The 13080-nt window shown below is 39.5% G+C and overlaps 1 protein-coding gene across 1 annotated transcript in view; it reads left to right on the forward strand.

Annotated features, from left to right (window-relative positions):
• Positions 1–13080, forward strand: part of DSCAM (DS cell adhesion molecule) — a gene marked incomplete at both ends in the record, with an annotated part of 474219 nt that overhangs the window by 415088 nt on the left and 46051 nt on the right. The window contains 5 exons of the mRNA XM_082337939.1: positions 1752–1869; positions 2702–2865; positions 6180–6278; positions 6844–7032; positions 9382–9672. Coding sequence (XP_082194065.1) covers positions 1752–1869; positions 2702–2865; positions 6180–6278; positions 6844–7032; positions 9382–9672 — 861 coding nt within the window. The remainder of the gene's footprint in view (positions 1–1751; positions 1870–2701; positions 2866–6179; positions 6279–6843; positions 7033–9381; positions 9673–13080) is intronic.

Consider the following 13080-nt stretch of genomic DNA (forward strand, 5'->3'; position numbering starts at 1 on the left):
GAGAAAAGAATTAATAGCTCATTTTAAATGAGTTTTCAGGCTTCCTGTTACAGAGGGAAGCCTGCATGGAACAGTAATTTGAGTTTCTAACCGCCATTGCTCAGAATGCACTGCAGCTACTAGGAGCAGTCCATATGCTTACAGATGTGTTTTGCAGATAGTCACAACTGACAACATCTCCTGCTGCTTTTTAAAGATGGCATGAGTACCATTAGGCATCTCCTGCAACAAAAACCTGGCACCACTGAAGACAAATGAGCCGTCTAACACTAACTTCAGTGGAATCAGCATTTCACACCATGTTTCTAGGTAGACTGGGCATTTTTCTGTTTCAGTTAGCTTGGTTAATTAGCCCATGGCCTGTGGCAGTATAGGCCTGTGTAAATCTTTTCTAGAAGATATGGCCTTAGGAGTGCCACGGTGGAAAACAAGGCTGTATCATTAGACTTACTGACTGACCAGTGTCTTTGCATCATTCTGGTGTACCACCTCCTCAGGGCAGCACACGCCATAGCACCCTTCTGCTGGGGCTAACCATCAGAGCTGCCAGAAGGAGGGAGCCAGGGTTCTTCAGCTGCTGTTTAGGCAGGACAGGACATGTTGATGCTTGGCTGCTAGGAAAGTAGTATTGTCCCATTACCAAACCTTGACTTTGTTCATTACCCTAAATCTTTAAAACTTCTTAAGTTTTCAGTTAAAATTTTGACCAGAGAAAAATCTCTCGAGAAGCTTCATCTTCCACAACACTTGAAGAGAACACAGGCAACACAATCCAAACTGATCATATAATCTATGAAATCTTTTTTTTTAATTAATAGCTCAAGTCCCACTGCAGCCTACTCCAGTAATTTCCCTTAACTCTTCAAGGCCTGTTCTTTTATGCATGATTTTTTTTTAATATATATTATTTGTAGAGGTTAAAAACTCATTGAGATGAAATGTCCCAGTTATATTTGATGCTGGCTCTCATTTTCATGTTTTTCTAATTGGTACAAAATGGATTATTAAATATAAGTTCTAAAAATACAGTAATTAGTGTATCTGTATTCAGTATGCGTCTTTGAAATGTGTGCTCAGAGACCAACAAGAAGTCTATTTCTGTCAAGGGTCATTCTTAAGTAATAATGTACAATTAAACTATACCACAACCCTGTACATTATACACTCAAACTACAGCAATGATTTTTTTCTTGATATATTTAGGTGATATGAGAGCTGACATAAGTTAAACTGACTTAAGAGTTTGTTCATATTTGTGGACTTCGGATAGTCTCTTTGCAATGTATTCACATGTTCATACATGGAGGTTTATTTTGCTTAATACCATAGCTGTTGTAACAGTGATGTATCAATAATTTAGCTTTTGTAAGAAAGATACCTGTCTACTGTGGACACTTCCTTCTGGAATTTTGAAGAGAAGCATCCCTTGGACATAATTTTCATCAGTAATTTCTACTATGAAATATATAAAAATCAGTAAAGATGATTTTGCTTTTTTTCTCCACAGGGACTCTTCCAGTCCTTTGTCTCATCTCTCTTCTAGTTACTTGTCTTCCAGATACTAAAACTATAAAACTCATGCATGAATAAGTCGCTGATACTATGAATTAAAAGAAATTAGTTTCCTAAAAGCACAGCTTGAAACAGATTGGCTTGGTTTTCCACATTTAACTCTGGATGTCTGTGTTTCCCTTCCAAGGACTGTATGAATGAACACCTCATTTCAGTCTTTCTTGCTCTCTCTTGCTCAGCTCCTGCCAGGATTTTGACATTCAGCGGCACAGTGACAACTCCCTGGATGAAGGACATTGTCCTCCCTTGCAAAGCCGTTGGAGACCCAGCTCCGACAGTCAAATGGATGAAGGATAGGTAACCAGCAACTAAATGTATAGCTCAAACAAAGCCCATTTGCTTAAAATCCTGATGGTTGTGATGTGGGTGATCCTGAATGACTGTGTCAAGAAGAAGAAGGACCATTTGTAGGGACCGCACACAGGCACAGTAGATGAGGAGTTCAGAAATTCCTTGAACTAAAACTAATTCGCTATGGTGACTAGAAGGTATCAAAAGGGAGGAAAAGTTATAAAGAAGGGGTAAAGGTAATCATTCAGAATGTAAAACCTAGGAGTCTTTTCTGGTTTAAGTTCAGGCACATAGAATAGTTTTAGTCTGAGAAAGCAAAATGTCTGGTGCGTTGAATCGTGCTATTAAGTGCAGCGTATATGTCTTGCACATATTTTGTTTTCTTTTATTCTGTTTTGATCTTTAGTTTCACAGTTTGACAGAGTCACTTGGAAATACACATGGACAAAAATTTTCATCCAAGCACTGCGTAAGCAGTGATACTGCAGTGCTATGAAACCATCTTGTGCATTGATACAAATAGCTACTATTTTATAAGGACGGGCTTTGTAGCCAGGAACTGCATTTTACTCTTACTTTGGCACTTTTATGAAACAGCAGATAGTTAAGGAAGGAGTGAGTTCCCATTTTCACTCAAATTGGGGCCAGGATATGTGTGTTCTTTAAGCAAATGGCAGGTGTTTCCCCAACAGAAAACATTCCTTTGCTGTCTTTATTAAAGAGGGCACACCCCTTTTTTTCTTTCCATTCTTAGTTGGCTAAAAAACAAAAAAATCCAGTTGTGATTAATTTTGATTGTAACTTCTTTAATGTATGCACTTTGTTTCCTGTGAGGTAGTAACGGGACACCCAGTCTAGTGATGATTGATGGGCGAAGAAGCATCTTTAGCAATGGCAGCTTTGTCATCCGTACTGTGAAAGCAGAAGACTCCGGATACTACAGCTGTGTGGCCAGTAACAACTGGGGATCAGATGAAATAATTTTGAATTTGCAGGTACAAGGTAAGACTATTGGATCTATCTCATAACTGTTATCACAGCTATTAACTGGTATGTACTGATAATGCATAGGTATGTCTGTTTGCAGGTATATGTAATAAAATGTTAGTATTAATGTGTATTAATACAAATTTCATTTTTCCAAATGAACAAATAAAATATTATGCACGTCATTCTGACTCAGCCATCAGCATTTTATGATATAGTAAATGTTTTGCTTTTGGTGGAATGTTTCACACACTTGCAGTTAACTCTGTACATAAGCTTTTGTAGGGTTCGTAACTGAGTGTTTGCATTCAGCTACTTTCTAGTTCTTCACACAGAAAATATCAACTTATGCCTTCTCCTCACAAATATTACATTTATCATTTAAATATTGCAAAATTCAGAAAGAGCTGAAGGCTTTTTCTATAGCTTGTGAAAAGCTATCAACAGAAATTTGCTTCTGTACTGAGACCTTGGACAAAAACTTCATTATTCAAGAGCAGAATTTTACTGATGGTGAGTATGAGGAAGCATTTAAAATGAAACATCAGTACAACTTCAACTAGCACGTATTGCCAGCTACTATTTATATGCATGTTGAAATATATATAATGTATCCATTATGGTGTTGATATGTATAAAAAAAAAGACAATATGGGAATACACATTAACAGTAATGTGGAACATTCACGCACCAAGAATTCACTACCCAGGAGATTTCCTTGCTCACTTACACTAAAGCAGATCCTAAGAGTGCTTCAATTGGCTGCAAATTGTTGTACCAGAGGGAAGCAAATAACTGAGTTGGGAATATGGGCCATGCTGTGGCCAGTCATTCTTCTGTCCCTCGATATGCAACCTATATTTCTGGTGCAAACATAAGAGAACACAGAAAGAAATTGTCTCAACTGCAATGCAGCGCTCTCTCCCTAAACCAGTCCACTAAGCCTTGAAATGCCATAGTGTATATTAACTTACCTACAATCAAACAAAGCCTAGAGATGCTCTTCTGCAATGTTTGAAGCATGACCACAACAGGAAATAGGGAGGGAAAACACTACCAAACGGAAACCCCATATTAATATTTCACTAAGTACTTTTATAATTGCATAGCCTTGCTGTTATTGAACTGCAGTAACTAAAAGCAAATCAATATTGCTTCCCTGAGGGACAGAGAAAGACTGGCATTTAATATGTGGGACCACCATCTTTTGTAGGTAGGGTGAAGCTGTGATGAAAGGTTTTACAATAAATCTTTCACAGTGTAGTGTGTGCAGTCTCTCTCCATGAATTTAGCCAAGTCAGTCAGAATAATGGAACAAATCCATCTCACATAGGGAATTTTCTGTTAGAATATAAAGTGTCTTTTTTTGTTTTCTTCAGCACTGTTTAGCCCTGTGATAGCAGTAAAATCAACTTCTCTTTGAACTAGTCTGTAGCTGTAAACCAGCAGCCTCCACTTCAATCAGCAGTCATTATTTTGCAATACGATGACTTGAATGTGAACTGCAGTGGGGAGCTTCTCCTGGAGTTTCACTCTGCAGGTAGAGCTACCCCTTAAACATAGGCAAAGCAGGCAATGACCTCTGGCAGCAGACTACTGGACATGACAGAGCATTTCTGACCTCTGGCCTGCTTTGCTTGCAGGCTGGTGTCTGTCGAGCAGTAACTACGGCAGGGAAGTAGCAGCTCCTGCCAGCAGCGGTCACTGACACCACCACCCCCTTCCCACTCTTGCAGTGGCAGTGACCAGAGGAGGTGTGACTGCCCTGGCATCTTTCCTCCCTGGCTTTCCATCCCAGCTCTGCCGCTGCTTCTTGGATCTTTTCCCACAATGGACACTGTCCATGCGTCATTCCTTGTTCTTCAGGCAGCAAAACTCAATTTATCTATGTTTCTGAGGAGCCTGGAAACCTCTAGTAACATTTGTTCAGAAAACAATCCGTAAGACAAGCCAGACACAATGCTGCTGTGCCTGACCAGAGCAGTGCAAAGGATTTGAAACGGGAACTTCCCTTTCTCCCTCTTTCAATTTCTGAACCTAGAATTGCAGATGTAAAGCACTTTGGTGAAGTGTTAGTAAATATTTACCTTTCAGGGCTCTAATTTAACTAGCTCTTTGGAGTTTCACCTGCTATTCATCTCTATTTTAGCAAACACTATATCTTCCATGTCCTTACTGGTTTTGTGGCATGGTTCTGGTTACCCTACTTGTACAAAAGGACTAGCTACATGATTCAGGCAGAATTCGAAGATGAGCTTTCCAGACTATAACTAGGATATGATCATATTGGCTCAGTAGACACCTTTTATATGATAGACTCATGATAGATTTGTCAAGGTGAAGAGAAAGCTGGCTACTTTGACACTTTCTGCCAGTGTCTCTGAAAACCCAGCCACTATACATTGGTGCAATTTGGGATCCCTTAGTCTGAGCCTAAACTGTCCCAGTTCCTGGTCCCATTTCCAGTCCCAATTCCCTGTCCCAGTTGCCAATCCCAGTTCTTCCTAGCCTGGGCAACTTGTTGGGATATAGCATGGCTCGTTCTCTGCCCTTTCATGCTGGATTTTCCTCTGAAGGAAACTGGACACTTGGCAGAGGATGGGAGATGAGACCTCTGTCTTATCCCTGCACTCTGTCAGGAGCTGGTCCTGGGAACTGTGCGGTTCTCACGTCCCACAATTTAGACAGAGCCATAATGTTTATGGGGAGCAGCAGAACCGAAGTGTTTCCAGGTTTGTTCAGCCTTTGCTGATAAAGTTGTGTCTTCTTTATACTGATAGCCTCAGTGAATAGATGGTGTCATCTAGAAGAGGTATGGATCTGCCTCTGATCACAGATCTACTTATACTACCTAGTTAATACTCACAGTTACACTTGCAGAAACTCTTGTTATGCACTTTTTTTTTTTTTACTTTTGCTCTAATAGCCTGCAAACACATGTATAAGTGGGGCATCGTTTGCAAGTGGACATCTGTTTCCTGCCACTAAAAATTCAGCTTCTCCCTAAAACAGATATGTAAAATAATGAAAAATAATGGTTGGGTAGCTCATACATCATTTAGATCTGACAGGACAGATACTCAAAATTCAGAGAAAAGCAAGGGTTAAGAACTCAAATACAAAATTGTGTAGAAATTCAAATATAAAAAATGGGAGCTTGTCTGCTCTTGTCTAAAACCAAGGATGTCAGCTAAACAGACACTTTGACAGAAATAATTTGCATTTTTTGCAACTCAAAACAGTTATTTGATAAATGACTGTTAGAAGGGATTAAGATCACGTCTAATCATTTGAATCTATTTTCTATTTTAAACTATTTCCCATCTAGTTCCACCAGACCAGCCAAGACTCACTGTATCCAAAACTACATCTTCCTCTATCACTCTTTCCTGGATACCTGGAGACAATGGTGGCAGTTCTATCCGAGGTAATATAATTCAGGTTAATTACAACTTCTTACTAAATTATCATATGTTGATAGGATTAGTATATAATTATGAATGGCTACAAAAAAAATAAAACAAAGCAATCTGTATTGCTGTCAGTGCTTAATGTGCACTATCGTCATGATAACAGCTTTCAGTAAATTGCAGTTTCTCTTTGTGGTGGTTTAATCACAGATTTAATCACTTTCTTCGAGCGTAGCCTCGGCTGTTATGACAGTTACTCTCTCTGATTTTCCAGACATGTAATCTCTAACCATTCATTTTTGAGAGTCCAGGTTCATCATCTGGTCTTTGTTGCTGATTGAAGGGTATTTAGAAATGTCTATCCCTTTCTTTTCCCTTTGAAGCGATCATAAAAATGGTATTTAAGCTGTTGTAAGGGTAGGCAAAATGTATTGCCTGGCATCTTTTAGTCAGGAGAGAGCTGTATGTCTTCCTGTGCACGGGATTTTTCTAGTTTTACTAGGTCTTTAAAATGACTTGTCATATTACCTGCAGAATTTGTGGTTTGTGTCTGGCTTATTGTCGTCTGTGCTTTCCCTGCAGGTTATATTTTGCAGTACTCAGAAGATAACAGTGAGCAGTGGGGTAGTTTTCCTATTAGCCCTAGTGAGAGGTCTTACCGTTTAGAAACACTGAAATGTGGCACTTGGTACAAGTTTACTCTAACTGCTCAGAACGGAGTGGGGCCAGGACGCATCAGCGAGATCATTGAGGCCAAAACGCTTGGAAAAGGTATGTTTATTTCCATCCCTTTTTCTCACCTAAAGCTGTTGCATTCTGCTGTAGACCTTGGTTTGATGAGAAGACAGACTTGGGTATTTTAATATTTATTGGCTTTGGAAACATTTCCAATTGTGTCCATGCTGCAACAGAAGAGGCTGTCGCTGTGGGACTTGAAGCACGTATTGGCTGATATTCCTTCTTTATTTCTCTAATATTTTTTTTCTAAGATGGATTGGTAGATATTTGGGAAGGGGCTGTCTCCACTATCATAGGCTGTAGCAATTCCAACTACTGCTATTGCCATAAGGAAATTGTTTCCTCTCCTGTTGTAGAAATTCAGGGGTTTATTTGTCTGAATGTTGAAGGAAGACAGGGAGTATATATACGTGTAGAGGAAATGAAGCCAATGTCTCATTTCTGCTCCAAGCTGGTATTGCAGGAGCCATGCAAGTAGCACCCTTTGAGTAGAATAAGTGTCAGAAATAAAGGACAAGTTTGCACAAGCTCTGCAAGGCGAAACAGCCAAAATTTGTGGAATTCTTAGCTAACTCAGCAATGGGTCCCATGGTCCTGTTTGCTGAGGGTAGCTCCACATTGCAAGTATGTCAGGATTATAGGCAAATTTTGCAACAGACCCTCTTAAAGAGGCACTTTAGAAAGTCTTGCCCCTAAGTCAACAGAGTGGAGTAGCTTTGCATAATGATCTACAGATCACCTCATCTTGCATCTCTTCACCGGGTGTAAGAAATACTCTGATTTGGGAGCAGTTTCATAATAAAGATAGTTTACTGTGATAGGTACATCTGCCCTTCTTTATGGTATTCATCACACCTGTGCTGTTGCAGATCTGCCAGGCATCACAGAAAAGTGGAGATTTCATTTAACACTCAGTGGCATAGGGAAGACCTGGTATGCAGTAGATGTGATTGGTATGGCTCACTGAAGCTCAGGGGAGACTGCAGATCAGCTGCGTACATGCTGAGATTATCACTAGTCAGGGAGAATGATCTGCTGACCTTAAAGAAAGGGACATTTAGAGAAGTAGAAGTTGAGTGTTCTAGTCTTCTTTGCATGAAATGTAAGGTTTACACATGCTTCAGATAACATCCAAATGGTTCATGAGAAAGCAGATCTCCCAACCTTTTGAGTTTCTCTGGGACTTGATATACATCCCTGGAAACTACCTGTGTTACATTTACAGACTGAACCAGGTACTGTGTGATTCAGAATGCTGAGATCATTCTCATTCATGTGAGAGCTCCAGTAGCATCTCTGTCCAAAGCTATTAACAGAGCCAATAGTTCATAATACACAGCAGGAATCACCAGTTTCTTTTTGATTCCTGTAGAATTGAGAAAAGAGAGTACGTTTTGGTACATCTCATCAACGCACAAGAACGGCAAAAAGAGTCTCATTGGATAAGTTATCCTTTATTATATAGAATAAAAAAGCATATTATACATAATTTTCATCACATTACGTGTAACTTCCAATAGTAAAAATATTTTTTTCTGCTAAGCAAATAGCAATAATACTTTTAAGTGCTCTACAGCAATATTTAATATAAATAACATTTGTTCATGACCTGTCTTGTCCACCTACTGTCATTATTTCAATTCTAAGGTGCCAGTTTTACCGTCATTACTCCTGTATTGTGTATGACGGTCAAAAAACTTTAATGTATATATCAACAGAAACCAACATTTGATCCCAAAGCAGGACAAGTAAATAGAAATGTGATCCCCTTTCTGAATGGAAACAACTTAACTCAGAAATACAAATTTCAGAGTATATATTATTTTCAAATATATCATGTGCAACGTCAACATAATAATATTTTTAAAAATTTGATTTTTACTTGCCAGTTCTTCAAAATTGTAATTTTACACAAATGAAAGCCTTCATACTTTCAAACAAAATTGTGTTCAGTTCCACTTCAAAAGAAGACTAGAGCACCAGTGGTCAATCTTCAAGTGTATTTCTCTTCTATGGTATTTCTACATGGTGTTCTGAAGCCTTTCTTTTTTGCATAGCAGCGAGCAGGGGCATTTACAGATATGATGTGTCTGCGCTAGATTTACAAGTTGACTCATGCCAGTCATGCAAACCAGCAAGACAGGTCCATGCAGAGATGTATGGATAATTTTTTCACATATGGATTCAAAAATCTAGGTTTGTGAGTCTGGCACAAAATGTGAAGAAAACATTTAAGAAGGTGGGGGGAAGTTGAATATATAGACATTAAGTTTAAGATGAAGTTAGGATTTTCCTAGAAATTATTCTTTTAATTTTATATTTTTGAGAGTCCTATATCTGTAAAACTTAAGCATTTCACTTGAAATATATCATTGCTTCTAGAGCCACAGTTTTCAAAGGAACAAGAGCTCTTTGCTAGTATCAACACCACGAGAGTGAGGCTGAACCTGATAGGCTGGAATGATGGTGGCTGCCCCATCAACTCCTTCACCCTGGAGTACCGACCATTTGGGACAACAGTCTGGACAACTGCTCAGCGGACATCCCTGTCAAAGTCCTACATACTGTATGACCTCCAGGAGGCAACCTGGTACGAACTGCAAATGAGAGTATGCAACAGCGCTGGCTGCGCAGAGAAACAAGCCAAATTTGCAACACTCAATTATGATGGCAGTAAGTATATCTTTTTATTTACATGTCTGAGATACTGTTTTTACTCTAGTTTCTTATGTGATGTTTTTGCTTATCTTTCTTTCTTCCCCCCCCCCCCCCCCCCTAAAATCCTTTCTGAATCTGCTAGCCATGCTGACAGAGGGGTAACAGTCTCAAAGACGTAACATACTTACTGATTTCATGACAATAAGCTGCCAGGCAGAAAAGAGGCATTGTTTATTTGTCCTCACTGAGGAAAAGCTCCAGCACCAAAGTCAATCAGCCATGAGACACGTAACCATAGGACATTAGATGTCATTAGTTCCAGTGGTGACAGAAGCACTTGCTAATATTTCATACATCTCTTCCATGAAATTTTTGTCTTCCATAGAGTCGGTTCCTGCAGTCATTCACAGTGGTGACTGGCCTCATTGCTATTCCATGCGATGTCCTTGTGACACAGCTCAAAACCCATTATGTGACACAACGGAGCAGCTAACTAGCTTGTCTTCCGGGAAAGCCTCCGGACAACATCCTCCAAGGGCAAAGCGATGGCAGTGCTATTATCCCTATTTACACACAGGGGAAAGTGAAACTAATGGCCGTGACAGATGGCTCTGTCATGCTCAGCAGCAGGGCACAGGGGAGGAAGGAATTGCTGCATCTTGCCCTTGGGGTTACTGCCTTGGGGTTACTGCCCACCCTGCAAAAGCTAGAACATGAGGGCAAGAGCAAACATGCCAATTTTTCAGGCACTCCAGCTTGTACCCTGGCATATTTATTGAAAGTGATGGGGGCACCTGTGTGCTTCTGCTGACTCTATAGTGGGAAAAGGCCATATTTCTGGCAAAAAGGCAATACAGATGGCTCCAGATGGCAATCTCTTGAATTGCTCTAGTGTGAATTGCAGAGCTTTTCTGGAGACATCCAATGCAAAATGTTGTTGTGTTGCCAGGGGTATTGTGCTGTATTGTGCAATCACTTGGCGACATCTGTACTATCAGATAAAACAACAGGACTAGTGAGCAAGTTCAAACAAGAACTGATAATTGTCTAGCGACAGCACCAAATTGTTAATCATTCATAACTCTGTGTTGGTAAAACCTGTCCCTGCCACAGTTTTCACCTGTACAACCCAGCACTCTCCAGCACAATACCCATGTATAGCCCAGTGAAGAGCAAGCAGCAGGGACCATTTCCAGTCAGAAGTATGGTATATGAATCAGGCAGGGTTTAAACCTCTGCATCTTACACATCCTCTAATGCTGTCACAGTCTTTGCGCTAGGTACTCATCAGTTGCAGATAATTAACAACGCATGCCCTCATGGCTCACCCTTTTGCAAATAGCACATCCCGTCGTGTTTTTCTGTGAAAATTGCATTTTGGTAAGCTGCCTCACAGTCCTCACATTATTTCATACACTCTAAAAAATTAAGAGAAAGATTTTGTCTCAGCACTTTGGAAAACAGAATCCAAGTAGTTATTATACAAATGCTGCCAGGTCTTGCCAGGTAGACTTAGGACGTGTTTTACTGAGCAGTATAGATGTTGTCAATAATAGCTGTATCAAGTATTATGAGTTCATTCCTTGCCACTTTACTTACCCTATCCTCTTTTCTTTCCAGTATCTTTCTACAGGCAGCATCCAACTTTCAGCAATCTTTTTTTTTACATCCACAATTATTATTACAGATACATGACTGGGGCAAACAGTCTTAAGCCATACCTTAAAATGAAATTATATAAAAATGCAGGTCCAGAGCCTTAAATTCCGACTGATAGCAGTGAAATCAAATGTATGCTTCCAATGGCCTGATTTTAAATGTTGTCAGACTGCTTTTTGGTTAGGTGATGATACTTACCTTGGTTTCACATAACATGACCTGCACGCCATTTGATTTTGTGTGTTGCTGTATAACAACTTTAAAAGTGAGAAAATGAAACAATAAAAATATTTGTAGCATTAAATTTCCTGGGCCACTGTTTCTGGTTAGCTAGAAAATTTCTCATTTACAGCATTGATGGTTTTGTTTGTCAAGCATGCTTTGCCAGGACTATATTGTGCCTTAGAGAGGCAGTATGATGTCAAATACTGACTGCAAGGTTGAGAGAGGAAAATATGGCTGGAAAAGCAAATTTAAGTTTTCAGATTTTCTGAATTTGTTATATCTGATGCAGAACTAAAATGATAAGTTGATTATTATTGTTATCATTAATGAAAATGAAGGTAGTCTGTTCCCACATAAGGGATTTCATAGAAGAACTATTTCAGTGCTTCTCAAGCAAAATTTGTCCCTACAGAGTCCCAGATCCCCATTCGTTTGTTCCTTGGTAAGATGCATAGACTTAAGGCACTTCAGAGTTGGAAAATAGCATCTGATTAGAAATCAACATTTTCTATCAATACTCCATGCAGAAATTTTTGCTTTCATAGAGAGTGAATTTTTCATTTACAGAAAGCATGCCAGTGGAAATTTTTGGCCAGCTCTGCTTTTGAGTGCTAACCCTACCTCTGCCATTGATTCATCTTGTGATGTGAGATTAGTGCCTTCCAGCTTCTGAGCGTCACAGCTGCCTTAGGATAAAACAGATACAAAGATAGTACTTTGAAGATTAGATAATATGTGTATGAAAATTCTAGGATACCAAAAGCTAAGAACAAGCTTAGGAGCTTTAGCAGTCTAAAGATAAAGCCTTTGTAAACTTTGTAGAAATCCTTGAGTTATGTGGTCTTTCAGTCATTTTGTTTGGACTGCAGTAGCTGATTGTTATCTGTGATAGAGCTCCTGAGAAATATCATGACTAAGTATCCTTTACCTTAAATCTCTTCATGGTGAATTAGGTCAAAAGGTTAATGACAGATCTATGTGCAACTTTTTGCTTTCTGTTCATAGATATTTCAGCTAACCATCTTCAGCTTACAGATTTTTTGACCTTCCTGCCCCTTGTTTTTCAGAACATTTGCACTCAATACTTAAGGAGATATTTTTAGCGCTGTGCAGCTGTAGTGTGTAGTGCTGCAAAGGAGCTTCCTGACTCAGAGATCAGCTACTCAGTAGCCCTGACATTAAATCAGGCCAGCTTGGTAGCTGCTCTAAACTATGCTGATTGATTCTAGCCCACCAAGGGACTTCCTACCATGAAGAACACTTAGGACACAGGAAAACACCTGTAGTCCTAAAGTCAGAAGGTGCAATGGGAGATGCTGAAGGGCTGCCACATAGGGGAAAATGGGATCAGAGACATTCAAATTACAACCTCTGTGAAGCATCAGTAAAGCAGGCTAACAAAGGGCAATGGTGAATTGACCTGGGGGGAAAAAAAAAAAAATCAAAACCCCTCAATTTGTCTCGGGCTTTGTTCTGAGAAAAGCTTTGACTATTCCACTCCTAGCCAACACCTAGTATGACAAAAAATGTTGAAATGGT

The sequence above is a fragment of the Platalea leucorodia genome (genome assembly GCF_965183815.1).
Source record: "Platalea leucorodia genome assembly, chromosome: 2".
NCBI lineage: Eukaryota > Metazoa > Chordata > Aves > Pelecaniformes > Threskiornithidae > Platalea > Platalea leucorodia.